At 38.0% G+C, this 26,992-nt stretch overlaps 1 protein-coding gene across 5 annotated transcripts in view; it reads right to left on the minus strand.

Annotated features, from left to right (window-relative positions):
- The window catches only part of ANAPC10 (anaphase promoting complex subunit 10), a 43,714-nt gene that overhangs the window by 12,017 nt on the left and 4,705 nt on the right, over nt 1-26,992 (minus strand). Inside the window, exons 2-5 of one of the 5 annotated variants that reach the window (XR_012087717.2) lie at nt 25,919-26,039; nt 24,917-25,007; nt 23,358-23,478; nt 6,795-6,977 (exon numbers count right to left, since the gene is read on the minus strand). Coding sequence is in view for 3 of the 5 variants with exons in the window: in XM_020783045.3 (XP_020638704.1) it covers nt 19,088-19,093; nt 23,358-23,478; nt 24,917-25,007; nt 25,919-26,033 (333 nt within the window). In the remaining 2 variants the exon portion in view is untranslated. Of the gene's footprint in view, nt 1-6,794; nt 6,978-18,930; nt 19,094-23,353; nt 23,479-24,916; nt 25,008-25,918; nt 26,040-26,992 lie in introns of those variants that run through there. The other 4 variants (XR_013545872.1, XM_020783045.3, XM_020783043.3 and 1 more) reach the window with 4 other exon arrangements.

Below are 26,992 nucleotides of genomic sequence, written 5' to 3' on the forward strand. Positions count from 1 at the left end.
AAGAATCTTGCTTTGTACACACTATTTTTCAGGCACAGATATACAATTAAAAAAAAGTACAGACTGTCAGGTGCAAAACCAGAACAGAAGCAAGAGACATGAAAACATGTTGAATCCAGATCTAAGCACATGCAAGTAGATTGGCGGACGTGGACTCCCCTACCTCCAATTACCCAGCTTGTGAAATTGTCCTCTATCCACAGCACCCACCGTAGCCCCCTCCCTAAATGTTACACAGAAGCTTAGGGGAACTAAGAGGATGTCGGATGGAAAGGGGAGATCCCTGAAACTGAGGGGAGGCATCATCCATGACAGGACTTCCTCTCATGGGTGAAGCGTTTGCAATATTTTGGTGGTCTATGTGACAAACCATAACATTCAGCTGTATCCTCTTTCCTCCCTCATTGTACAGTGGTGCCTCGTATAGCGAGGTTAATCCGTTCCGGATTAACCTTCGCTATAGTGAAACATCGCTGAACGGATCAAAAAAACCCATTGGAACGCATTAAACATCGTTTAATGCGTTCCAAATGGGCCGAAAACTCACCGTTCAGCGATGCTTCCTATGGCCGGCAGCCATTTTCGTGCCCTCGTTAAGCGAGGGGAGGGCGCGAAAATGCTGTGCGCGGCCATTTTGGGGCTTCCGGCGGCCATTTTGTCCGCCAAACAGCTGATCGTCGGGGCTTCGTTTTGCGAAGATCGGTAAGCGAAACGCTTGCCGATCTTCACAAAGCGAGTTTCGCCCTATCTAAACGTCGTTGAGCGATCGCATTAGCGATCCCAAAAAAGGGATCGCTATGCGATTTCGTCGTTGTACGGTGCGCTCGTTAAGCGAGGCACCACTGTATAGCATTTTCAGGGGGCTGGAGGAGTCAGTGAGTCCACTTCTACCAATCCAGTTAACCTACCTACATAGAATACAAATTCTGTCAGGTTAATAAGCAAATATAATTAATTTGCACTAGATACAAGATAAATGTAATAGACTCTACCCAACAGAAGTATAAACATGAATTAAAGAAATGGGTGAGAAACCTGAATGTCAATCAGCCGAAGAATCACCACATTTCATCAGCAGCGCAATCTGCTGCAGTGAACACAATAAGCTAAACCTTGACTACATGCTATGCCTTCTCCATTCACTTATTTGCCGGATTATTTTGTAAACGTATGCCCATTATCCTGTACTTTCAAGAACACAGTAATAATTCAGTGAAAGATATTGCCTACTCCCTGTTTTCTTCTGCTTTCCTTTTTTATATGTGTTTCCCCAAAATAAGACATGGTCTTATATTAATTTTTGATCCAAAAAACCACTTTAGGGCTTATTTTCAGGGGATTTTTTTCATGTATAACAATCTACATTTACTCAAATACAGCCATGTCATCTTTTTCTGGTTGCTGCACAATGGTAGAGGATGGGATTTCACTTAACTGGGGCTTATTTTGGGGGTAGGGCTTATATTACAAGCATCGTGAAAAATCATACTAGGGCTTATTTTCAGATTAGGTCTTATTTTCAGAGAAACAGAGTACCCCTCACAACAGAAATGCAGACTACTGACTCAATGGCAAATTCTTAATAGCAATAGCAAATTTTAGCCAATTCTAATTCACCAAAGATAGCTTTAGAACATGATACTCCACTACCTTAGACCTGAAAGAGACTAAGGAAATAGCAGCTTGGCCACAGTCAACTCATTGCTTAGAAGCTGACTCTTTCTTAAAAGGAAAGTTGGACATACCTTTTATTAAGCTAACATTTCTTGTCTGCCTCTTGTGTGCAGAAAAGCTAAAATGAATTACAGAAGAACTATGTCGGATACTATAAAAGTCTGAAATCTGCTGACTTATCTTCTGTCATCATCAAATTTTGTATGTGCTAAAGGGGGGATGAAAGACTGTTAGGTCTTCTAAAATTTTAGAAGCTTGAGGAGTTCTAACTGAAAGCTGACCTCACTGAATTTGTAAGTAAGTGAAAATACATCATTTGGAGATTATCCACAATAAAGAAAAGCCTACATGAACCTCAAATAATCATGTATGATCATCAATAAAATAAAACTTCAGTCAAATGCATTGTAAGTTCCACAACATTTACACTGATCTCCCATTTACTAGGACTGCAGTAAACACTTTCAGTTCTACAAAACAGTGCAACAGATGCGGAGTAGGCAAAAATGAATTTCAGTTAATTCATTACATGCTTTGCATGTAAGATAGTACCACATCTCTTACAGAAACATTCTAATGATTGCCATATATAAAGATAACTGTTATAAAAATGTACAAAGAGTAGAATTTGTACATACAACTTGACACTTAGCAGCTTACTCTCTGAAAATGTGCAAGACATTTCACTTGCATCTTCTACTATATCACTAACAGAGCTTGCAAATCACTCCAATACAAATGTCCCTTGATTCAACAAAGGACCTTTCCAACACATTTCAGGGAGTATCTTTGAGTTCTCCTTCTACCAGTGTTTGAAAAACTATGAAACAAGCATGCTTAGGTCCCTACTAGAACAGATCCACTGAATCAACGGAACTTACTGAGATGTGGCCTTATAAACTTCCGTTAATTCAATGAGATTAACAAACTGGAGTTTGGCTGTATTGTTAAAAATATTTAAAGAAACTATTCATTTTAGTCCTTGCAACTTATTAGTCTTAATTAAGAAGACAAGAGAGTTGCAGTGATTTTATATACAGTACTGTAACTACATGTGAAATCCTAATTCCCATGCTTTATTATTTCATCAGAATATAGCCTTATTGTTCCCATGTAGTAAAACAGTTGTTACTAAACATTTCCTTCATATGCACCAGATCTGAAGTATTATCTACACATTCTTTGTTAAACATGGCATTTGATGTTAATCAAATTAAGAATCTATAATAGGAACTATTCTGAATCATCTGAGAATGTCTTCTGACTAACAAGCACACATTAAGTCAAATTACTTAATATAAAAGACTTGGTTTCAAGATCAACCTTACCCTGAAGCTGAATGAAGCATTTATGTGGCAGGACGTGAACACTGATAAATTGAGTTGTTCACCTTCCTTTCAGCCCCTTTATCATCATCTCCCCTCCATGTGCCCATGCCTCAAAAAATTCTTACTATTCCCACATTTCCTTGCCTCCTGCGTGTCACTTCACTTGCTTGCCTGCTTTGGGATGAGGAGAGGCTGACCACAGAAAACACACTGCATGCAAAAACACAGGACACTAGCAACTCCAGAGAGATGTATAAGCTGCTTTGTGCAGCTAGTGCTTGCCCAATCCAGGACTCTTTCCTCAGTCTTCTTTTTTCAAGGCTAAACATCCCCAGGTCTCTTTCCTCATACAGCTTGGTTTCAACTCCCAATTATCCTTGTTGCTTTCCCCTGAACTTGTTCTAGTTGTCAGCATCCTTCTTAAAGTGTGGTGTCCAGAAGAAGACACTTCATGGGAATTACACTTTGCTTCTGTTAATGTAGCCTAAAACAGCGCTTTTTTGTTTTGTTTTTACAGCCACATCACATACAACAATTCCAAGATTCTAATTTGTAGTATTACTGAGCCAAATACCTCCATGTTATATCTGTGCATTTGGTCCCCAACCCCCAAGTGTAGAACTTTGCACTTACCTCTGTTAAATGTCATTCTGCTGTTTTCAGCCCGGTGCTCAAGCCTATCAAGTTTTTTTTACATTTTATTTCTGTACTCCAGAGTACTAGCTATTCTACCCAATTCTGCATCATCTGCAAAACTGATAAGTACGGGGACGATTTCTATGACATGTAATTCCCCCCCCCCGCAACATATATTTGAGTTTATGGGTGGGTTTGAACATGTTCATGAGTAATTTGGTGAGAAAGGCCAGATTATTCATAGACATGTTTGCACTTACATATAGATTCAAATGTAGGTTGCAGAGAAAATGTGAAAAGTCATAGAAATCCTCCCCCTACTGATAAGCATTTCCTGCTCCTCTTCATCAATGTTATTAATAAAAATGCAACCCAGTCCTCAGGTTCTCTACTCTTGAGCTACAGAACTGGTAATCTGAACAGTACAATCAGACAGCTCAGCTCAGGTGTACTTTGGAGTGCAAAATAAGAACACAATGGCTTAGGAGTCAATGAATGTGTAAATGAAGCAGCAGCACAAACACACAAATGGCCAAACATTAGACAATACCTCATATAGTGATTTAATTTATTCTGCAGATGCTAAGCTGCTCTACATGATTGTCACATTGGATTGGTTTAAGAATGACACCATGTCCAGTCTACTAGTTTTCACTTTCAGCCAAGGACTGCAGACAAATTGTTCCATGCAGACAAAAGAATCCTCTAAACAAGATGTTTTTTTAAAAATAGCTTCTAGTTTTCCTGGAACATTAGTTTTCAATTAATGGGTCAGGCCCAGTGAGTTGCACTGATCTCAGGTAGGCTACATGATTAGCATCATATCAATTTTTTAAAGAGAGGGAGGAAGGGAGTGGGAAAAGAAAGGAGGGAAAGGAAAGGAAAGAAGGGAAGAAGGAAAGAAAGAAAGAAAGAAAGAAAGAAAGAAGGAAGGAAGGAAGGAAGGAAGGAAGGAAGGAAGGAAGGAAGGAAGGAAGGAAGGAAGGAAGGAAGGAAGGAAGGAAGGAAGGAAAGAAAGAAAGAAAGAAAGAAAGAAAGAAAGAAAGAAAGAAAGAAAGAAAGAAAGAAAGAAAGAAAGAAAGAAGGAAGGAAGGAAGGAAGGAAGGAAGGAAGGAAGGAAGGAAGGAAGGAAGGAAGGAAGGAAGGAAGGAAAGAAAGAAAGAAAGAAAGAAAGAAAGAAAGAAAGAAAGAAAGAAAGAAAGAAAGAAAGAAAGAAAGAAAGAAAGAAAGAAAGAAAGAAAGAAAGAAAGAAAGAAAGAAGGAAGGAAGGAAGGAAGGAAGGAAGGAAGGAAGGAAGGAAGGAAGGAAAGAAAGAAAGAAAGAAAGAAAGAAAGAAAGAAAGAAAGAAAGAAAGAAAGAAAGAAAGAAAGAAAGAAAGAAAGAAAGAAAGAAAGAAAGAAAGAAAGAAAGAAAGAAAGAAAGAAAGAAAGAAGGAAGGAAGGAAGGAAGGAAGGAAGGAAGGAAGGAAAGAAAGAAAGAAAGAAAGAAAGAAAGAAAGAAAGAAAGAAAGAAAGAAAGAAAGAAAGAAAGAAAGAAAGAAAGAAAGAAAGAAAGAAAGACGAAGTGACAGAATGTTGGTAGGTGCAGACTGTTAAGAAGGGAGAGGAAAGATATCAGAGCTTTCTCTTCTGCACAACTATTAAAGAAACATAAAAGAGACATAATTGGAAATGGTAACAAAATTGAAAAAATAGATCCCAATGCTGCAACTTAGGAATGCTGCAACTTAGGATTCCACTCTTGGGCAAGAAAAGATACTAATATGAGCTGTTCTACTCATCCTATCCCCCAAATGCTTCTTAAAACTGACAGGTATCATCTTATGCTCTGTTTGTTTTGCAGGTCCCACATTAACATAAACTGCAACTGATGTCACTGTGGTTACTTCAATGCTGGCCACCTGGCATGTTAACACAGATACATCTATCTACAGAACTGGGAAGTCTTTGTGATGTTCCTTAAGTTTGTAAACTGTTTTCAATGTTGGTTTTCCCAGATTTTCTCCTCCCACTGTGGGACCCACCATGCTTTTGGCCTGTTCCTAAAGGTACCCCAATTTGTGGCACAGAGGCTATAGTGAGAAAGATGGTAAAGGGAATTCCCCATTCTTTGAACACCCTTGCATAAGCACTGCACTTGATACATGTCAAGATCTTGAGGAAAACATAGATATTTCCTAGTACTCTGCACAGTTTTCTATGCAGAAAGATTTGCAAAGTATGGTGGAAAATAATTTCACTGCACTTCTAGTCTCTGCTAATTCAATTTGTCCTGTTTTTATCATATATACTGGAAAGAGACTATGAACGTGCAAAAAGAAAGGTCGTAATTTAGTTTCAAAATTGTTTGTTATGTCTAGACAGACTTCCTGAATATGAATAAAATCAGCAAGAGTAAAAAATATTAAAATAAACTAAGCAGTAGTATTAAAGTGTTTCTGCATCTGCAAAACTGAGCGGAAGTACATCACGGTTATAGCAGATGAGTAGACCACAGTAAATCTTTATCTTACATCATTTGTGGTGTTTGCAAAGAGGAAATTTACAGTTCCATGTGAATATAATCAGAATTCGGAATATCTCACAGCCATGTTAGTTACACATTTTTAGGATTCATATGCAGGTGCAATACATACCAAACAAACTGCATATTAGCAATGTTTGGAAGAGGTGTCACCAAGATTCATCAATTAATGGAGTGGGAAAACCTTCACCAGATAAGCTCTTGGAAATAATCTGCCATTCTTCCTCCCTGAAACCTTGCATCATGAGAAGGTCTCTATCAAAAACTTTCCCGCTGAAGATATTTCCTCGTTTCTATACAAATGAATGGGGGAGGGGATCTGTTTACTCACAAAGAATCTGAAAGAAATTCAGTTCTATTGTATAGAAAAGATAAGGGAGCTGCAAGTTAGGGGAGAAAACTCTCAGAAATATTAAAGTCAGTAGCCTGAAATGCATAAGTTAAGTAGTATAACTCATCATGGTGCACTGACACTACCTAATAAGGCCCTAGTCATGTTACAAGGCTTCCCCCAGGACTGTGAAGTAATGTGACTTGCGCCTGGTTATTTACCAGCAATTGACCACATTGTGTTACACAGTTTAACTTACACATACATAAATCACTACCAAGATGCTGAATTACAAATTTTACCAGTGAAGTAGAACTGCTGGATAGCTCAAGAACTGCTGGTTAGCTCAGTGGTTTAGGCATCTGGCTGAGGACCCAGAGTTTGGGAGTTCAGTTTCCCACTGTGCCTCCTTGATAGGGGCTAGATTTGATGATCCATTGGGTCCCTTCCATCCCTGCAGTTCTAAGGTGGTGCTGGTTCTTTACCTTGTATGAAAAGAAACAAAACTTTTGCTGTGTATTAGGATCTGGGTAATGCTGTCACATGTAAGCTTTGTGGTACAACATGTGATTTCAGTGATGAAAGCATTATTTTTGTGCTGACAGTATTAAACAGGTTTTTCTCCAAATTCATTTTAACTCCACATATAACCAATGTCATTTTGAAAAGAAGAGACATACAGCACCTTAAACTGACTTCATTATGCAATTTGGCAAATGAACGTTTGCTCTCACTACTTCCTACTACAAAACTCAGAACATTGTCGAGCATGGTTTTTTTATCCGGTTAAAACGCAAATCTCCAACATCCCTCCTTTAAACTTACTTACTCCAAAATTCCAAAAAATGGAAATCAAAGCATTTATAAATTTATAAATTAGGTTAGAACTGAGGGATGCAGGCAATGTGTCAAAAACTGAAAATACCTTATATATTCAAAAGAAATTACCCATTCCATTGTGCCCGTGTTCTGTACAACTGACTGCTAGCTATTTGTTTTCTCAATTTGCCACTAAAACGCCAAGTCAGCTTTTGCTTGTATTCTGCCAAGTTAGCTGTCAACATACATTTCATATGTATGTCCAAAGGATGTTAATCAATTGAAAAGCCAAAGGAAGCAGCAACAACAGAAGGGTGGCGGGAAGGAACCACCAATGGAGGCATTTTAAAATGAAATTTGGTATGCAGTCCCTTACAAATGATGAGCACATTACATCGGGCTAAATATATATATATATATATATTTATTTATTTATTTATTTATTTATTTATTTATTTATTTATTTATTTATTTATTGGATTTATATCCCGCCCATCTGGCTTATTCTACCACTCTGGGCGGCTAAATATGGAATACAGCTGATGGAAATAATGTGAGAGACCCCTTCTAAAGCCAGGACTATGTACAAGTTACAGTGTATGGTGCCATCATTTTGTTTAAAAGTGTCTTGCAGCCAATGTACTCTCCATCTACTGTAAAGTGAAATTCAAGTTTAAAATCTTCAAGCCCTATGTGTCAGTATTTAAATCTGCCATTTCCTGTGCTACCACACACACTTCTTCATTTCCTCCCCCCACACACATGACAGAAAAAACAAATACAGGATAAAAGTGCATCTAGGCACAGTATTTTTTTTAATGCAATAGTTGTTTACTTTACCTCACTCCTTCACTTCTATTGGTTTCTTTCCTTTTTTTGATCTAGTAATAATCATCTGTGAAATACTTTGAGTGAGCCTACCAAAGCAAACTTAACAATATTCACTACAACCTTTAAAACACAAGAGCCAAAAAGGGGAAGAAGAAAAAACAACTGTCTCAGCTCTCTCTCTAATATTCCAAAGAGAACTTTGAAGAGGATGAGAGAATTGTGTGCGAACAGCAGACACTGATGTTCACACAAGCACATGGCATATAACTCAGCAGGCGGTTTTTCTGTTTTTATTGGATTAAGCCCTGGCACAATGGAGTCTCAATGCCACAACTGCTTATTTCACTGTGTGCCAGCCTTGAAAACAACAGGTAAAGAGAAAATAAAGCCAAGCACATACACAGAGGAAGCTGTGCCCTGTTTATTTCTTTTTAAAAAGAGAGTCCCAAAATACAATGTTCTTAATTCTTCATTTCAAACTATATAATTTATAACCATGACACGAATAGGGAAGAAGCACAAAAGAGAAAATACGGAAACATAACGTTCCCAAGGTTCAGTTTACAAGGACCTCACACAAAGTGTTTTTTTCTTTGCTTGCAACACTTGCTAGAAACAGTATTATTTGCTAAAAATGCAAAAGCTGCCAAAAGCTATGGTCCATCTAAAGCAAAGACATTTAAGATGAAAATGGAGACAGTCAGGACTGAAGAAAAGCAGAAGAGAGTATACAAAATGTCTCTTAAGGAGGCTGGAGAGGTTTCCCTATATGTTGTCAAAGAAGAAAAAGCAATTGTAATTGTAAGCAGTTTGTGTTCACAGACTAAGAATTCAAATTATTTTTTAAAAACCCCTAACACAACTAGAAAAGTTATCACATTACAAATCTTGTAATTAAACTATTTTCCCTCCCCCCACCAAGTTATTGGGAATTCAATGCTAGTCTTGGTTCACATGCTAGAACAATGGGAAAATTTTCCGAATGGTTGAACGCTAACCCTGACAAGTGTGGAGAGCCAACTACAATACATTATATGGTAGCATAACCTGCCACCCACGATGCTGAGAGAACAGCTTTCAAACACATGCACTGAGCTGTAAAACCACAAAATCCCTTATTACACATTGTCTCTCTTACTTTAGGTGAAACATACCATCATTTCCCCCTCATTACAAATCTAAGAGACTTTAAAAAGAGAGAGAAAAAGAGAACGATCTATAAGCTAACTTTCCAGTGAACTAAATTATCATTTTAAGATTTCAGGTGTAATTTCGATCATTCTTAGAAGGAAAGAAAAACCCCTCTGTGACACATAAGGAATCCAATGCATACCATATTTTAAGGCTCTTGAAATGTTTTTATTTTTTCAATTAAAATTAATTAAAATTAATTTCTTTTAAAATAGTTGCAATCCACACTTCTTTTCTGGCCCCTATGCATTTTCCCTACATGACAGTTCACATTATTAAACAGACAAAATAATGAGTGTACTGGAAAATATTTCTTTGAGTTGTTTCAAATGTACTATGTAGGGAGAAACATGTTGTGCTTATTTTTTCATAGTTTGAACAAAATTCTATCCTCATTGCCACTTCAACCAGTTTTAAAAGGTAGATATTGGTATTTTAAATATAAAAGCAACCTATTTACTGTGAGTGCTTTCTACCAGACCCATATTATTGAAAAACCCATAAGAATATGTGCTTGAATATCCAGATGTAGTGCTCTGGATATTGGCTCACTAATACAAAAATCAGGCATCACTACAGAATGACAAACGTACTCCACCCTCATTACAACACAGCATGATCACCAGCCAAACATTCTTGTCTTTTTCATCAGAAAAACAGTACATTGTAATGAAGACAAGGAAAGAGACAAATAAACTAAGGCAAATGATGACATGAGTATATTAGCCAACTCAACAAGTATGTAGAAATTCAATTCCAAGTGGAAAAAGTAAACCGTTTACTAAAAGTTTAAAACACACAAATGTATCAAAATAGCAAAACTCATTCAAACATTTAGTATATACACATTCAGTACATGATCTTGTAACCCTCTCCAATGACTGAATCATAGCATTCCAGGGTTCTTAGAGGATACTCCAATTTCTTATGGAATTTTTTTCAGATGCAATTTTGTTGGCAGGGAAATTTTTGTTTGCAAGTGTTTCTATTATATAGTGACGGGGTCAATTAGTCTAGCGACCTATTGGTCATTCTGCCCAGCAGCTCAGCAGATTGTTTGACTGCACACATTCAGAACGCATGACAAAGTGCAGCTCCCTTTACTGATAGAAACCTCTAGTTGGCCACAGAGCTGGTGCTAATAATTTCAATCATGAGCAGCCAGCGTCTGAACTTGTATCACCATTTGATTCGAGCCTGACACTGGTATTGGTTGTAGACTGTGAACAGAACGTAAAAGGAGCCTCTTCTGCAAACCTGAAGTCATCAGTGTGAGCTGCACAACAGAACAACACAGCAGACTATACCAACTGACTCAAATCAGCTGGGACTGGGGACCGTAAAGCGATTCAAATAGCTTTAAACCATCTAAACAAATGTGCTTGCTCATATGATGGAAGAGCAAAAGGTCTGTGTGCACTGTGTGTTCACATGTTGAACAGACTCTATATAGATACTTTGTCAGAAAACTACTAAGATGCATATTGTTTCAGCTGAGTAAGCTAAGATATTGGACAGATGTCAACAGGCCCCTTCCCTCCAAAACTTCTATTTTCCCTTCAAGCACACCAAAGTTATACCAGGAAGCTTCCAATTAACCTTAATTTTCTGGTACATCTGAACTATACAATTATGGTTACCAACTGGGGCATAAGCCATGATTTTCAACCACAATTTAATATCCTGGTTTATTCCAAAAATTTAGCCATAATTTCCTGGCCTAAACAAAACATGACACGTTGTTCTGGGTTTTTCGGGCTCTTTGGTTGTGTTCTGGTGTAGTTTGCTTGGGAGTGGAGTATTTATCGCTGTGAGATAGGCTTTTGTCCTTTTCAGGAGATGGGTGATTACTGTGTCTTGTTATGGGTGTATTGTTGTGATGAGGTGAAGAGATTATCTGTCACTGTGATTGATGGTCACCAGAGCACAGGCTGCTGTCCTCTGAAGATGCCGGCCACAGAGACTGGCAAAACGTTAGGAAGAACAACCTTCAGAACACGGCCAAAGAGCCCAAAAAACCCAGAACAATCATTAGATCCCAACCGTGAAAGCCTTCGCGAATATATTGAAACATGACACATTACAAATTTAGCTGAGATATAATAACCTATATCCTAGGATGCTACAGCTGTCCAGGAGCAGCAAAATCTACTGAAACCAAACACCTTAATTGTTCTAGCAAAAATAAACAAACAAAAAAAATACATACCCGTGATCCCCAATCCTCAGGCACTCATGAGGAAGTGTTGAGCTGCCCATTGAGCTATTTTCCCAGCAAACTCTTCATTAACTTGAAGAGTGGGTTGGAGGGATACCCTAACAAACTATAGATGGAAAGGGGAGGAAGCAAACCCTCCACCCCAAAGACCCAGCTTTTTCAAGAGTACTAGCTGGGATACGGGCTTCCACCCCTTTCCAGGCAGTTTTCCTTCTTCAAGTAAGTGGAGCAATCCTCCATTCACCTGAATACAAGAGGAAAAGCTATTTTTCCAAAAATGAAATGAAATGAAAATGAAATAATGCAGGGAAGAATCCCATCCCCATCAAAGTCTTTCAGAAACAATGTTCTTAGTACAGTGGTGTGCCACATGTCCTCCCTGCTTTTCAGCATAGCAGCGTTCTCTCCCCACCCTATCCATCCATCCATCCATCCATCCATCCAGCCTTCCTTCTTAAAAGGAACCCAAAGAAGCTTTATTCAAGGGAACAAAGCCATTTCCAAAGCAAAATTAAGAGAAGAAATGATGACTGACTGCATACACATGGTTTTTCTTCCTTTCCTTCTATGCTCTCCTTACTTAATGCTCTCAGAACATGCCATATTTTTCCCTCATCCCCTCCTGCTCTGGTTAGTGTGTGTCTCCCTCCATCCTGCAATGTTTCTCTTTCCCTTTCTGCTCTCTTCTCCCTCTTCCTCTTTGGTTGCATGGGTTTCTCCACACACACACCCTCCTCTGTTTCCTCTTTCAGTTTCCAGGTTTGTCCCTTCCATCAACTTTATTTCCCTCATCCCTTACCACCTTCTCCATTCTTTTTTCTGTCTCCCTTTTTCTTCAGTGCATGTGGAAATGAGAAAACACACAGAGAGACAGAGTGGAGGCACTTCCAATATATGATTGGCCATAGCCCCCATAGAAACTTTGAACACCAACTATGTCCATTGGCTCAAAACTGAAGACACCTAACAAATACCATGCCAAGTCTTATGTAGGTCTCCCTTTAGTTGTCATTTCTGCTACCTGACATGGTCTGAAAAAAAAGGGGGTGAAGCTTTTTTTGATGGAGTAAGGGGTCCAATCTCAATGGCAAAGGATGGATTTTTCTTAGTCATTTCCTACAGAAACAAAAACATGGCCAGTGGTGAAAACCTGGGGATACTGTTTACAACGATTCAGGGGACAAAGCTGAAGAAGGCCAAGACCATAGCTATGACTCTAAAATGTCCCATTCTAGCACATCAGAATTTTTAAAAGTAGCCTTGGTAAATTGTATAGAAGATACAAATTTATAAGAAAAATGAAACCAAAATAAAAATGAAGAAATGTCAATTTAATTTCCCTTGTTTCTTTGAGTCTCACTGGCATTTTCACCTTGTCCATCTTCCTTTCAAGCCACAAGATTGACGGAAATGTGTCTAATCTAAATAATCTTAATGCATTCTGCTTAATATGCACATCTTTATGTTGTTGTTTAGTCATTAAGTTGTGTCCAACTCTTCATGGCCCCATGGACCAGAGCATGCCAGGCCCTCCTGTCTTCCATTGCCTCCCGGAGTTGGGTCAAATTCATGTTGGCAGCTTCAATGACACTGTCCAACCATCTCGTCCTCTGTTGTCCTCTTCTCCTCTTGCCTTCACAATTTCCCAACATCAGGGCCTTTTCCAGGGAGTCTTCTATTCTTATGAGATGGCCAAAGTCAAAGCCTCAACTTCAGGATCTGTCCTTCCTATGAGCACTCAGGGTTGATTTCCTTCAAAATGGATGTTTGCAGTCCAGTGGACTCTCAAGAGTCTCCTCTTTAAAAGCATCAATTGTTCGGTGGTCAGCTTCCTTTATGGTCTAGCTCTCACTTCCATACATCACTACTGGAAAAACTATAGCTTTGACTAGGCAGACCTTTGTCAGCAAGGTGATGTCTCTGCTTTTTAGGATGCTGTCAAGGTTTGTCATCGCTTTCCTCCCAAGAAGCAGGCGTCTTTAATTTCGTGGCTATTGTCACCACATCTTTATACATTTTCCCACATACTCTTCAAATGTGTACATTTTTAATTACATGACTATCTCGTGTAGAATCTGAAAAAGAAAAGGTGCTAATGTTTGTAGTTTCTTGCCATGTAACAGAAACATTCCCTTGTTAATAATTTTACAGACCATAAACTGGATTTTTTAAAAATACATTAAAAATCTCATATAGGTGTGTGTTTCTTTTCCATCCCTAAATCTAAGTCACTTAAGGAGAACTGATACAGTACTAACATTTGAATCATATCTGGAGGCAAACTACCATTCGAGGAACCTGAGAAAAATATGCACATAGTTGTCAAAAATGGAGGGTTCTGCGCAGTCTGGTTGGGCTTAGTAGCCAACTAAAATCTATGCTTATGAAAACCCAATATCCCTCCACAAGAGCGCATATTCGCTTATCTGTGATATCACACTTAACTTTGGAGACACTTTAAAGTGATTCCAAAAGCAGGCACAACTGTGGGATCAAACTACATTTACTCATTCCTCTGCAGTTCTGGTCTGGGGACACTGATCTCTGCTGTAGCTCTGGATGCCCTTGAGTGTACCTCCAAAGGGTGTGCAAATAAGAGACAAATCCCTGTTGCTGTGGCACTGAAAAAGCAGCCAGCTATTCATCAGGAGGTTCGGGAAAATAACCATCCTTCATCAACTCTGTGGAAAGCTGCAAGCTCCCCACAGGTCCAAGTGCAACTTGCAATGGAGAGCTATCAACCCCTGTTCTGGACCCTTGCATATATAATTTCTAACGACTTCTCTGCTGAAAGACAAAACCAAACAGAGTCCTGTGAGTTTTTCAGCCCCATGTGTCAGATGTTATGCTACCAGAGAACAGATCACATTTGCAGAATCTCTATTTCTTTGAAGGGATTCAGTCAGTTTACCTAGTAATACAGATAAAAGGCACTTCTGGTCACTTGAGTTTTCAAAAAAATAGCTTCATACATGGTCACTAGATCATGTCACGAAAAGTGTGGCCCAAAGCTAGATAAGCCCCCCCAAATTCCATACATACGGAGAATGTCTTTCATAATTTGATTTGGATTCATCTTCAGTTTCATAGACAGTTAAAACTGAAGAGGAAGGAACCCTAACTAATTGTTTAGCGGCTACTTAAGGATGACAGTTTTTCCATGTATTTTTCAATTTATTATGAGTTTATCAGTTGTCAGTTGTGAGTCATGTGCATATCATATAGCAAAATAACAATAATAATGAAATAGACTCCTCTATGTTCTCTTTTTATTTCATAATAGAGAGGCACATAGCAGAGATTGTGGGAGATGTAGGACACTTAGCTGCCTTCTGTGTATCCCCCTTCCCAGATAAGACCTCATGCACTTATCTTCACAGTGCAGCTAAACAGGGTCTTGGTTGAATGAGGCAGATTGCAGCAGTGAGAGGGGAGCAAGGCTGGAAAAGGAAGGTACAAGCTTACATACATACACAGACACACAGACCACTAAATTAATGGTGGCTGTCCTCAGTCCTTAGTGTAGGGTAGGCCAATATAAATAAATAAAACCAGCAAGGACCCCCACTAAATCACAACATTTCATGCTTGTGAAGTTTTTTGAACACACGTTCTGAAGAATTTGGCTCCTAGGGAAACTGAATTAAAGTATATGAGGAAAGATCTCAAGACAGTGGCAGGTTAAGGCGGGTTATTGTCCAGGTTGCATGATAAGCATCCAAATTTAACTAAATCTTCATGATGCAGTTTTGGAAAGGCTTCCTTTTAAAAAATTTTATTTGCATTAGCATTTCTTTTTTGCCAGCTGACACACACTGTTGGTGTGTTTACGTTCTGAGGGTGAGGTTCATGTCATCATACTTGGATGGGTGCAAAAAGTTCCACCAAAGCGAAAAATAGGCTCTGTTGGCAAGTAAACCCTTTCAGGATGCACCTGTTCTCACACCCCAAGATTCTGAGAACAAATGGGGGGGTGCTCCTACTTTCACACAGTTCTTCCTTGATATAGCGAACTTCAAGGCAGCTGGACTCCTCATAGAAAGCAACCCAATGGGTTTGCCTTAGTCCTCCACTAATCTGGTTCTGGTTCTCTTCGGTTTAGCAGAGTTCAATGCAATTCTGGAAACACCTGTCCCAGCTCTGATCTAGAAGCTGAACAGATAATGCTTTGAATTTTTTTTCAAGTTTATTTACAAAGGGGGAAAAGCTGGCAAAAACAAATACGGAAACTTTGTCACCAGATGAAATTCACTGACCATTTCATTTAAAAAATAAAGTGATCCTTTAGAACCCAGTGATAAAGATTTTCACTGCTTATGTTAGATAGCAGAATAATAGGATGAGAAAACATTTCATATTTTTATCTTCATATTGGTTTTAGTACCAAAAGGCTGCTAGAGGTGATAACAGACACAAGAAAACTATGGTTTGAAAACACAGTCTTTTCTCTAAAGTAGGTTAACACTCATCTTCTCTGCCATGCACAACTTTGAAGAACAAAAAACAACATGCCACTATGAGGTTTCCCTAACAAATGAACTTACGGTATGCTTTTCCACTGCACATTTTCAACTAGATATGCAAAAGATGACTTGTCCTTTTCAAAACCTTCAGTTCTGCCCACCCCTAATTTTATGAGAACCACTAAAGCCCACAGTCTTCCATATCTTTTTGGACTCTAACTCCCATTGACCCCATTCAGCATGGCCAATGATTAAAGGATGATGGGAGTACAACATCATTTGGAGAATGAAAGCTTCCCCCGTGTTAGAAGATCCATAATCTATAATTAGCAATCTTAGGCTTGAAGCCTATATACATTAACCTAGATGTAACTCCTACTGAGTGGAGAGAGGCTGATTTTTAGTAGACATGCATACGCACGTGCTGTTAATCTACAGAACCATTATGAAAACCTCTTTTCAATTTCCTTCTGAGCCCACAGTGAAGAGCTGAAAAGGCAACAAGCACACCAAGCGTATATGACAACAACTGTCATTACTTTCCAAATACTACCAGATTCTCAGGTGATCTCCAAAATTAAAAAAAACCATAATTCAAATACGATTTCTAGAGATGGGAGAAATTTCAAGGACACAAAAATATATTGGCTCCAAGCGTCAAATCTACAGATAAAAATAGTTGCTCAAGGGATACTTGACATTATGCATACTTCGTATTAGCTGCGAAATCTCAGCTGACATAAAAAAACTTTTATAATTCATCAGTTGTAAATAAAGGAGACAAAACAACATCAAAGGATTTTCACGATACTGTACACCATAAACTGGGCATTCATCCATGGAAAAATAACACCAAAAAAGATTTAGTTGGATTTTCCACCGAGTTAATCAGTATGAAACCAAGAGAATCATCGTTTAATTAAGTGACTTTACTGAAAAGATATTATAATTACATTGGGCTCATTCTGATGAAAAGTAAACCATAGTTTAATGTTACAGGACCAAGCAGTGTGGGATAACAAGACCTCCCTGCCCCTGCAACAACCAAAAGTTGGAATCTGGAATCTTTCTGCTTCATTCTGCATTAAACGCATGCCATCCACACCTGGGCAAAGCAGAAATTTTCTTTTGCACTAAAATTTTATTTTACAAAAGGCAGTAAAGAAAAAATAAATAAGAAAAATATAATTTATTAATTTAATATTATTATATTATTAATATAATTTATTAAACAAGCAAAGATCTGGGCAATCAATATAAACATACGTGAATGCATTTCGTCTGTCAAAATCAAGTCAGAAATAATGATAAAGGTGGCCTGAGATTCTGGTGCTGCATAAAGAAGTTTGTCACAAGGACACTATACATTTATTAAAAATAGCCAATCCAATGGAATATTTGCTCTGACACAACATGAAGTGGTGAATAGCTGCTCATTGTTAAATCCTTGACTGGATTCTTTCTCATCTGCCAAGTCACCTCAACTGTGCTGAGGTATGCTCTGTGTCTGTGGATGTCTTACTAAATCTTTATATTCTTTTTTCTTTAAGGATCAGATTCTAAAGTCTAAACTTCAAGTTAAACAACAGTTAATCTTACGAAGTGTACTGGTTGAAAGACGCCTACTTCAAACAACAGTTTGTACATCTGATGGATTTTTAAGTAACCATAGCTAAGATTAAGCATTTTTTGGAGTTGTCACAAAAAACAGTGATTAATCTAAAACAAAAGCACAAATTTCTGATCTTCTTATAGCAGTGCATATACAAATACAGTATACACAGCAGTATAGAAGTGCAAATACAAGACTCACTGAGGCTCATTGTTATAACACTATGCCATGGTTTAGAGATACCCTTTTTAATTACTTCTTCAGCACAAAAGCAATAGCAAAATATAAGTATCTTTCAGCTAAAGATAGAGATGGCTGAACTAGTTATGGAATTATGTATATGATAAAATCCAACATTACAACAAATATAGTAAATGAAATTTACAGTACATTACTCCAGAATAGCAAACTTCATTCATTTTAATATGTCTACTTTAGTTAGAAGAAACACTGCAGTTATCCCGTATACACACAAACTCTCTAAAACTGGAATCCTATCATATGCTACAAATTCTATGAGAATAAATCCCACTGGATTTCTTAGTAAACATAAACAGAGTTGGATAATACAATTTGGAGGAAAAAATCTATTAAATATCCTTCACACTTACTTTAAATTTCAAGTAAATGTGTAGAAATGCATGATTTATAATCTCGCACACACACAAACACAATGATCAATCATGCAGTTTCCTAAATCATAGGTTTATTGGAATGTCATGAATTAACAGGGTATTCTTGCTGATTTGCTGTCCAATTATTATTAGGCTGTGATTATCAGCAAACAAAATAAGAACTTGTGAGATGTTTCTATCTGAAGACACTGAGTAAACTGAGAAGAAAAAAAACTCTTCATACAAATCAGTTTTCCCATGAATTTTAAAAAGATATCAAAATGCTGAAAGAAAACAATTAAAGGGAAAACAGTACTCAAAGACGGCCTTGCAGCAATTGAGGAAGATAATCTATAATTTGTGTCTAGAAAAGCTTATGTCAACTTTAAATTGTCCACTGAAGCATATATTGTATCCAAAACTCTCCCTCTCTCCCACACACATACGCACATGCACACACCCAAGGATAGCCTGATCCCCCCCCCCCCAAATGTAAGGTTTCAGGCAGAAAAACAACATGCTATTGTAAAAAGTATAATCATTTATTACTTGTAGAATTAGTGGTTGGGCATGGATTCAAAAGCTACTATTTAAAGCCAACATTGACATCTAGTGGACATAGCATATAAACTAAAAGCACAGGGGGTTTGTTTTTGAGATTAAAAAGAATAGTTCCAGGGGTAGGACAGAAACATTCCACCCCCAAATAAAGCCCATTAAATGTGAGAACATTAGTTTTATCTTATGTTTTACTGCTCATTTTCTTCTGTATATTGCAACATTTGTGCCACTTTTTTCTTCTAAATGCAGTGCGTTCTTCCTGGATTAGTCACAGGAGAAATCCCAGTCAAACCTAGGGATCATAGACGCAAACACCACAATGCTTCAAACTTCGCAGGTTTCTTTGTACAGCAACATGATGAAGAACAAGCTCAGCTAATTCAGAGTGACGGCAATAGCTGATCATAAATTACATTTATTTATTCACTTTAAATGAACCGTGGGGGGGGTTTGATTTAAAGAAAAGATTTTTAAAATCTAAATCATGATTTAAATCAATCTGATTTTTAAAAATCATTGATTTCTATTCACTTTGAACAGAATGATTGATGCAATCAATATAACTGACCAAGCCAGGCTAGAGATCAATCTTGCTAAGACAAAATTAACTCAATTCAGAGTGAAGGCAGCACTTATCAAATACTGTATATAAATATTAGAAATGCTTAATTACCAGCACACGCACACACTCCCTACACACAATATGATCCAAAATGGATAATATACTTTTTCACACAGAAAGTAATAAAAAACAGTATGTACTATAAACAAAGGGCCTGGAGGTTTGGTTGTCATATTAGTCTCAGATATTAAAACTGTCATGTTGGAACAGTAATAGCACAACATTTTCTATAGACATGACATTGATGAGCAACTCAAAACAAATTTCAGAGCATCCCTGAGTTTAAGCTAATTTAGATTACATGTACAGTGGTGCCCCACATAGCGACAATAATCCGTTCCGGAAAAATCATCGCTATACGGATTCGTCGCTATGCGGAACAAAAAAACCCCATAAGAATGCATTAAAACACGTCTAATGCGTTCCTATGGGCAAAAAACTGACCGTTATGCGAAAACCCTCCAGACGGCCGCCATTTTCGCTGCCCAGTAAGCGAGGAAAGGGCGCGAAAACATTGCGGGCGCCCATTTTTTAACCTGGCGGCCATTTTGGAACCTCTGATCAGCTGTTAGAAAAAACATTGCTATGCGAAAATGGGTAAGCAAAACAGCTTACCGATTGTCGCAAAGCGATGTTTTACCATTTGAAATATCGCAATGCGATCGCAAAAAAGCCATCGCTATGCGGATTCTTCATTAAACGGGGCGCCCGTTATGCGGGGCACCACTGTATACTGCAGTTATACCAGGCAATCTGATACCACTGCCAAGACTCCATCTTACAAAATCTTGGAACTTCTAATTTGATGATGAAGTACCAAGAATTTTCTGCTGGAGAGCTATCATGGTGTAGTCTAGGTAAGCTCCCTAGAAGAGAATATTTTGTCAGATTAGAAATCCCAGGTTTCTGTAAAATGGAGCCAGGACAGCCGAAGTGATATCAAACTACCTGGTACAACTATGTAGTGTAGACACATTCAAAGTAATAGTTATAAGAAAGGCTGTATCAACATAAGATGGGATGGGTGAATTTTCACACCCTGTTCATTTTCTCAAGACCCTAGTTAATGCTCCACTTCCACTGTACACTTAAACTGACATCAAAAACATCAGAACAGGGTATAAAACAAGTGGATACCTCACTATCCCCTGGAATGTCCTTCAAATCATGTTGTATGTGAAATGCAGAAAGTGCCACTGACCAGAAAGGAAGAAAAAGGCAAAGTGCCTCTCTGAAAGGGTAGCTTCACTCCTCATGGACCACAACTTCAAACCTGCCTTACAAACCATGCACCCTTCAGATGTACTGGATTATGAAAGTCAACATGTCGTACAAGGCTTTAATTATCAAGTTTTTTTAAAAAAACACCTTAAAATAAGTTTTACATTTCATACTCTCTTGTTTAATTTTGTTTTTTAAATATAACAAAATACGTATATAATGAAAACATAAATGACAAATAGAATCACAACTCAAATATAGTGTAACCCACCACCATTGGAAATATAAATTTATATACAGGATACATATATATATAGACATCAATATATTTCATCTTAATTTATATCATGTGCCCCGTCTCTTTCCAAAATAGAACGATTTTTGTGTTGGGGTATAACCTTTATGTTTTGTACATATGTATTCTATATAAGGGTTCCAAATCTCATTAAAACTATTCACCTTCAATAATCCTTTCCTAACTTTCATTCACAAGTTAATTTATCATTAATAGCTAGATTCCACATCTCATCACATCATTCTTCCAACATCAATTATTATTTTTCCAGTTCCTTGCAAATATCAGTCTAGCTGCTGTTAACATAATAATTATTTCCATTTCCCCCTATCTAACTGACAGTTTCCAAATATATTTGTAGCGGAATCCAAAAGATGACATCATTCCTGCCCGTCAATCAGAGGATAGAGCAGGAGGGGCGGAGCTAACAGGACAGTTAGACAGTTGGAAGGGACAGTTAGAGACAGTTGGAGTCTGATAGGGATAGAGAGAGGGACCAGAAGCTATTGAGAGAGTGTTAGGGTTTAGGAATATATTAGAGGGGCTAGGAAAGAGAACTGAACAGTTTACATCATACTGAACAAGCAGGAATGAACACATAAGCATAATATGAGAAATATGAATGTGACTGAATACATGATTTAATATACATGAACACCTGAAACAGTTATATTTGATTCTCCTTATGATTTGTTTGATAATAAAAGAATATTTGATCAAAACCCCTGATTCCTAAGTTATATGAGCAGCTCCTGTGTGGGGGACCTGAATTGGTATTAGGATAATACCTGGTGGCAGCGATAAAAGGGCGAGTTTACCTTTGTGGAGCCCAAAGGGGGATCGGCACAATATTTAACAACACCATTCTCCCCTTTTAAGAGACAGAATCTCCTCCATCCTTTAACACCAAAATCTGGCCTTCTACTTACCTTTATCTTAATGGTTTTCAAGATTAGAGGCTTCCCCCCCCCCTCCAATACTGCAATACGGGTGTGAGTAAAGCTCATCTTTAATAGAATGCTTACATATTACTTTCCGGATCAGAAGCTGAAAAATTGATTTAATAATCATAGGCCTAAAGCCGTCTGCCTCAAACAACAGTCTCTCTTGACAAACAGTGTTTGAAAACAGGTGGAAGTTCCAAAAGCAATGTATACTAGGATACAGAATCAACTGTATTACTGGTGCACAGGAGTGCATCTTTGATACGGTATGACCAATGGATACATCATTCTTCTAACTTTTAATGTTCCAGTTTTTTTAAAACTTTCTTCCCCTTCATTTTACTACCATATTTTCGTACCACATAGGCAATTATGAAGTTACTTTCCAAATGCATACTATTCCCACTTGGGGGAGAAATGCTTCCCACTGCTGCTTTTTAAATTTGAAGTTGATCTGTTGTTTATAAGATACTATAGCTTTCAAAATACTGTACCTGTTTCACACAGGAAATTGTCCATAAACTCTTACTTCATAGGTTTATTGAAATATTCTGTAGCGACGGATCAAACCTCTTGCCAATACCTGAGGAAACTACTTGAGTCTTGGCAAGATTATCGCCTGGCAAGAGGATAGATCAGGACAGTAGCTTTACCATAGAAGTGTTATTGTCCATGCACATAGAGGAGCCACTAAAGAGAAGCCAAAGGGGGCAGGAGGAAGAGACAGAAACCCCACACACACATACACACGGGGGGGGGGGGAGAGGAATAACAAAGAAAAAGAGACAGTAAGCAGCCACAGGGATTGGGGGAAGGAGAGACAGTGAAGAAGAAGGAAAGGAACCATGAAGGAGAAGGAGAGAGAGAACGTGATAGAGGGAAAGACAGCAGCCACAAAGAGAGAAAGGGAGGGAACCAGAAGACAGATGAGCCACAACAAGGGGCCAGGGAGAACAAAAGAAAAGAAGAAGCCATCAAGAGGAAATTCCTCTGGAGTATTTTGAAGCCATAACAATCCAAAGCCAGGACCCTACTCCAATGCAGCATTGGTGTCATCAACATCAGCATTGGCTTTTGCTATGTATAGCATAGTACTGTATCCTTTTCGCTGGTGGCAATGACATTGCAAGGCAACTCAAGAGCAGTTCCTGCTGTTTTGAACTGTGCATAGAGAGGCAATAGCCCAAACTGAAATCAGTGGTTTTTTTTTTTTTTTTTGCAATGGTTGGCATTTTTTAAAAGCACACAATTCCACTCAGGGCAGGATAAGCTTTTCATAGACGCGCAGTTGCCTATTTTGATTCCAAGCAATTATTGGTACATTTGTTTTTAAATGGTACACAACTGCTTTTTTATTTCCAATTCCGTACTTCATGCATTTGAAGTTTCACAAGCAAACACTTTAAGTCAGGCAATTGGTATTCTCTAACTCAAAAAGACTTGTCTGAAATAATGATGAACAGTGCATACCTACCCGGATTTCCTGTAGGTTGTGAAAGTTGTTGCCTACTCTGACAGAGATTTTGCTTGGAGTGTAGCTTTCATCGGATTTATAATCTGCATAAATACATAGTGTCTTCACTGTTGTTTTTCTTCTGGAAACAAAATTCAAGCCTTAGAAGAAGAAACCACCCATGCTATTTTCTTTCTGACTGTGGTTTTTGAGTTGCTTTTTAGATTGTGATTGGACATTTTAATTTGTGTACTTTACTTTGAACATTTGTAAAGAAGATTATTTGGATACAATAAAAATGGCTACAACAAACAAACTCTCATTGACAAGGATTAATTTCAAATAACCTTTTTACATTTTCATTAACAACACTACGGAATATTTTACAATGTAAAATGTGATCTGTAATGCAGGAGTAGGCAAAGTGTAGCTTGTAGGCTTCCTGTAGACCCCCAGAGGACCACTGTTTCTCCACAAGGCTGTCAAAACACTCCAACATGCCCAATCCCCTCTTTTTGTGCCTTATAAATGCAAATGGTGCTACTCGGCAGCTGGGGTGGGAGGTGATTTGCACAGTGCATGCCAGGCCAGGACATTGTTTGTTTGTTTGTTTGCATGTATGCCACCTCTCTCCCCAAAAGGACCCAATGCTGCTTACATCACTTAAACAGTATTTAAAAGTTAAAACAGTGGGTATACAAATATTTTAAAAGAATTAAACAAGTACTATATTAAAATAGTAATTAGGGTCAATATTAAAACACATTTTAAAAAACAGAGTACAGCGGTCTATTTAAAGCGCCTCATTAAGGAAAAGCCTGCCTGAAGAGAAAGGTCTTTGCCCGCTTACAGAAGGACAGCGAAGATGTGGTCAGTGTAGCTTCCTGTGGGAGAGAGTTACAGAGTCTGGGAGCAGTGACAGAGAAGGCACTGATTGTGTTTGTTTTGAAGATACCCTATTTCTACAAAAAGGCCTTTATGGGCCTAAGGAACGCCCTGGAGGATGAGAAATTAAGCATACAGTATAAATCACAAACCACAGAGCTTTAAAGGATCACAATTTGCACTTGATGGGGAAAACCAAGGAGGGGTGCTTTGAGGGAAAAGAGAGCAGACTTAAGGGCTGTAAGACCCATGGATTTGGAAGAATTGCTCCCAGGCCCTGGAAGCTGCCCAGCCCTGAGTAACAGGAAACATTTCAACCACTGCCTGTGCTGTCAGAATAATTTATATTAAAATTACATCAAAAAACCTTTTTTTCAACTAGCTGTTATGACTTTAATACTGCCTCCTTTCCAATAAATTGGTTTTCCAACTTGAGAATAACATCAAAATGATCTTTTCTTACTCTACAAAGCTGAAGCCGACAGCATTTACATTCATCACATAAACACCTAACTATTATATGGCACTTTAAGCATATGCATGCATATATAGACAGAAAAGAATTACAAGAGCTCAATCAATTTTATTGGTTTAGAATTATGTGTACACAGGACAGAATAACAAATTCTTTCTGCAGCCACTCCTTCCATCATCCTCCGTAAAGTCCAGTATATGTATATATTAGCATGGAATACCTGAACTGGATGTTCACCAAATGAGGCTGTGATCCATCAGACTGCCAGTAGGTTTCCAAATTATCATCTCGTAGCTGGTCCACACCAAATCCTGCAGTGAACAAAGAAGTATATATCTTCAGCACTGTATTCTTGTATTGAAAATGCCACAAACATCACAGTTGTATTATCTGTGGTGGAATACAGAGGTGCTGTAACAACTCTGGGGTTGGGAATTTAATATTAAAGCACTAACATAATTATCTAGAAAAGTGGTTTCCAACCTTGGGTAACCCAGGTGTTCTTGGATTGCAACTCCCAGAAACCCCTGGTCAGCACAGCTGGTGGTGAAGGCTTCTGGGAGTTGCAGTCGAAGAACACCTGGGTTACCCAAGATGAGTATCACTTATTTAGAATATTCTGTTAGTGAGTTTCACACTCTACCCTTTCTTGAATTCTTGGATTATTTATAGAAAATAAATATCTATATAATGCCCCAAACCAGATCCATATAGGATAACTGATTTAACTACACGCACCAGGACAAAACATTTCAGTCCTGCAAAATCCATGCTTTGTGGCAAAACCCATGTAGAACGAAATCTACAATGAAGGCATTCTTCAACATTGTCATCTGATGAGCTGTAAACAATGTCTCCACGTTTCAGCTACTTTTGACCTGCAGTGGTTTGGTGTGGTCTTTCCCCCCTGTTCTTACTATTTTCCAGACAAAAGTTCTTCAACAAACATATTACTTTCTGCCACTTTTTATTTGTTTGTTTTTCCCCCAGCCAATATAATGTTATTGAGAAAATATATATAGTACAGTAATGCTATTGAGACAATACATATATTGCAGTTTTAGGGGGAACCATGATGATCCAGTATAACCCCAAACCCACTCAATGCAGTTTTTCCTTCCTGGTAGTAGGGTTAAATTAACTCACTTTCCATAAACAGCAGATGGGAAATTAACTAAGTATGTGTATGGTTTGACTATGCGTACTATGAATTGGAATTTACCTGGTTTACAAGAGGAAAGTGACCAAACAGCTTGTGATCCTATTTCCCGAACTGTTCCGGTCCTTTCTAGCTGCTTTGGATCTGCACCAGGAGGTGTTTTGTTAGCAGTGGTCATTTTTCACTAACAACAACAACTACGAAAAGAAATAAAGCATTTAAAACAATGCATATTCATAATAGGATCAGCATGGCTATTTTGAAAAAAAGACTATAACAAATGTAGCAATTTTTGAATGAAATCTATAACTTATTAGAGTTAACTTTAGCGGTTTAAGTATTTGTCAATTTTTTAAAAAATCTACAGACACTAACAGCAGATTACTTTGCAATTTTAAAAAGATGCAAGAATAAATTCCATCATTTAAAATTTAAAACAAAAAGGAAACAGTGTGTAGCTAAATCATTCTTGCAATGCAATTATGCATGTGCCTATCAGAAAGTCCAGCTGAGTAGGAATTACTTCTGAGTAAAGATACCTAGATTAAAATTATTATTTAAACTCAATGCTCAATAGTTCTCCTTGACTTCCAGCACAGGGTTTTGGGAGGTATCACCAATAGGCCACAAGGAGCAAGATAAGAGGAGGAACAACCATTTCATAAGCTAATCTTCTGCCTATGCAGTGTTCGAATTTTACCATTGTTTTAATTCATCACCTCACCCAGCCATTGTGTCACTTGCATCTGCAATAGCAATCTAATATCAAATAGCACCATAAACCTCACCTACGTTACTTAAGCCAATATGGAATAGTGAATAGTCAGTGACTGACTAGGACACTGGAGACTAATCCTTGAATAGCTCACATATCTTGAATATCTTTTAATCAAATGTGACTTGACAGCACATGGCATGGCCTGTTACTTTTCAAATATTTATTCAGAAAAGTCAATGAATATCATATTTTTCCGTGTATAAGATGCTACTTTTTCCTAAAATCATTACACTAAAAATTGAGAGGCGTCTGATACACGGAAGTATGCTGAGGAGAGAACAAAACTGCCTGTACCTTGCCTCTGCAAACAGGCTTCCTTCAATCAGGAGGCTTAGTTTCCTCCAATCACAAGTCTTATG

Source organism: Pogona vitticeps, chromosome 5 (assembly GCF_051106095.1).
Source record: "Pogona vitticeps strain Pit_001003342236 chromosome 5, PviZW2.1, whole genome shotgun sequence".
Taxonomy (NCBI): domain Eukaryota; kingdom Metazoa; phylum Chordata; class Lepidosauria; order Squamata; family Agamidae; genus Pogona; species Pogona vitticeps.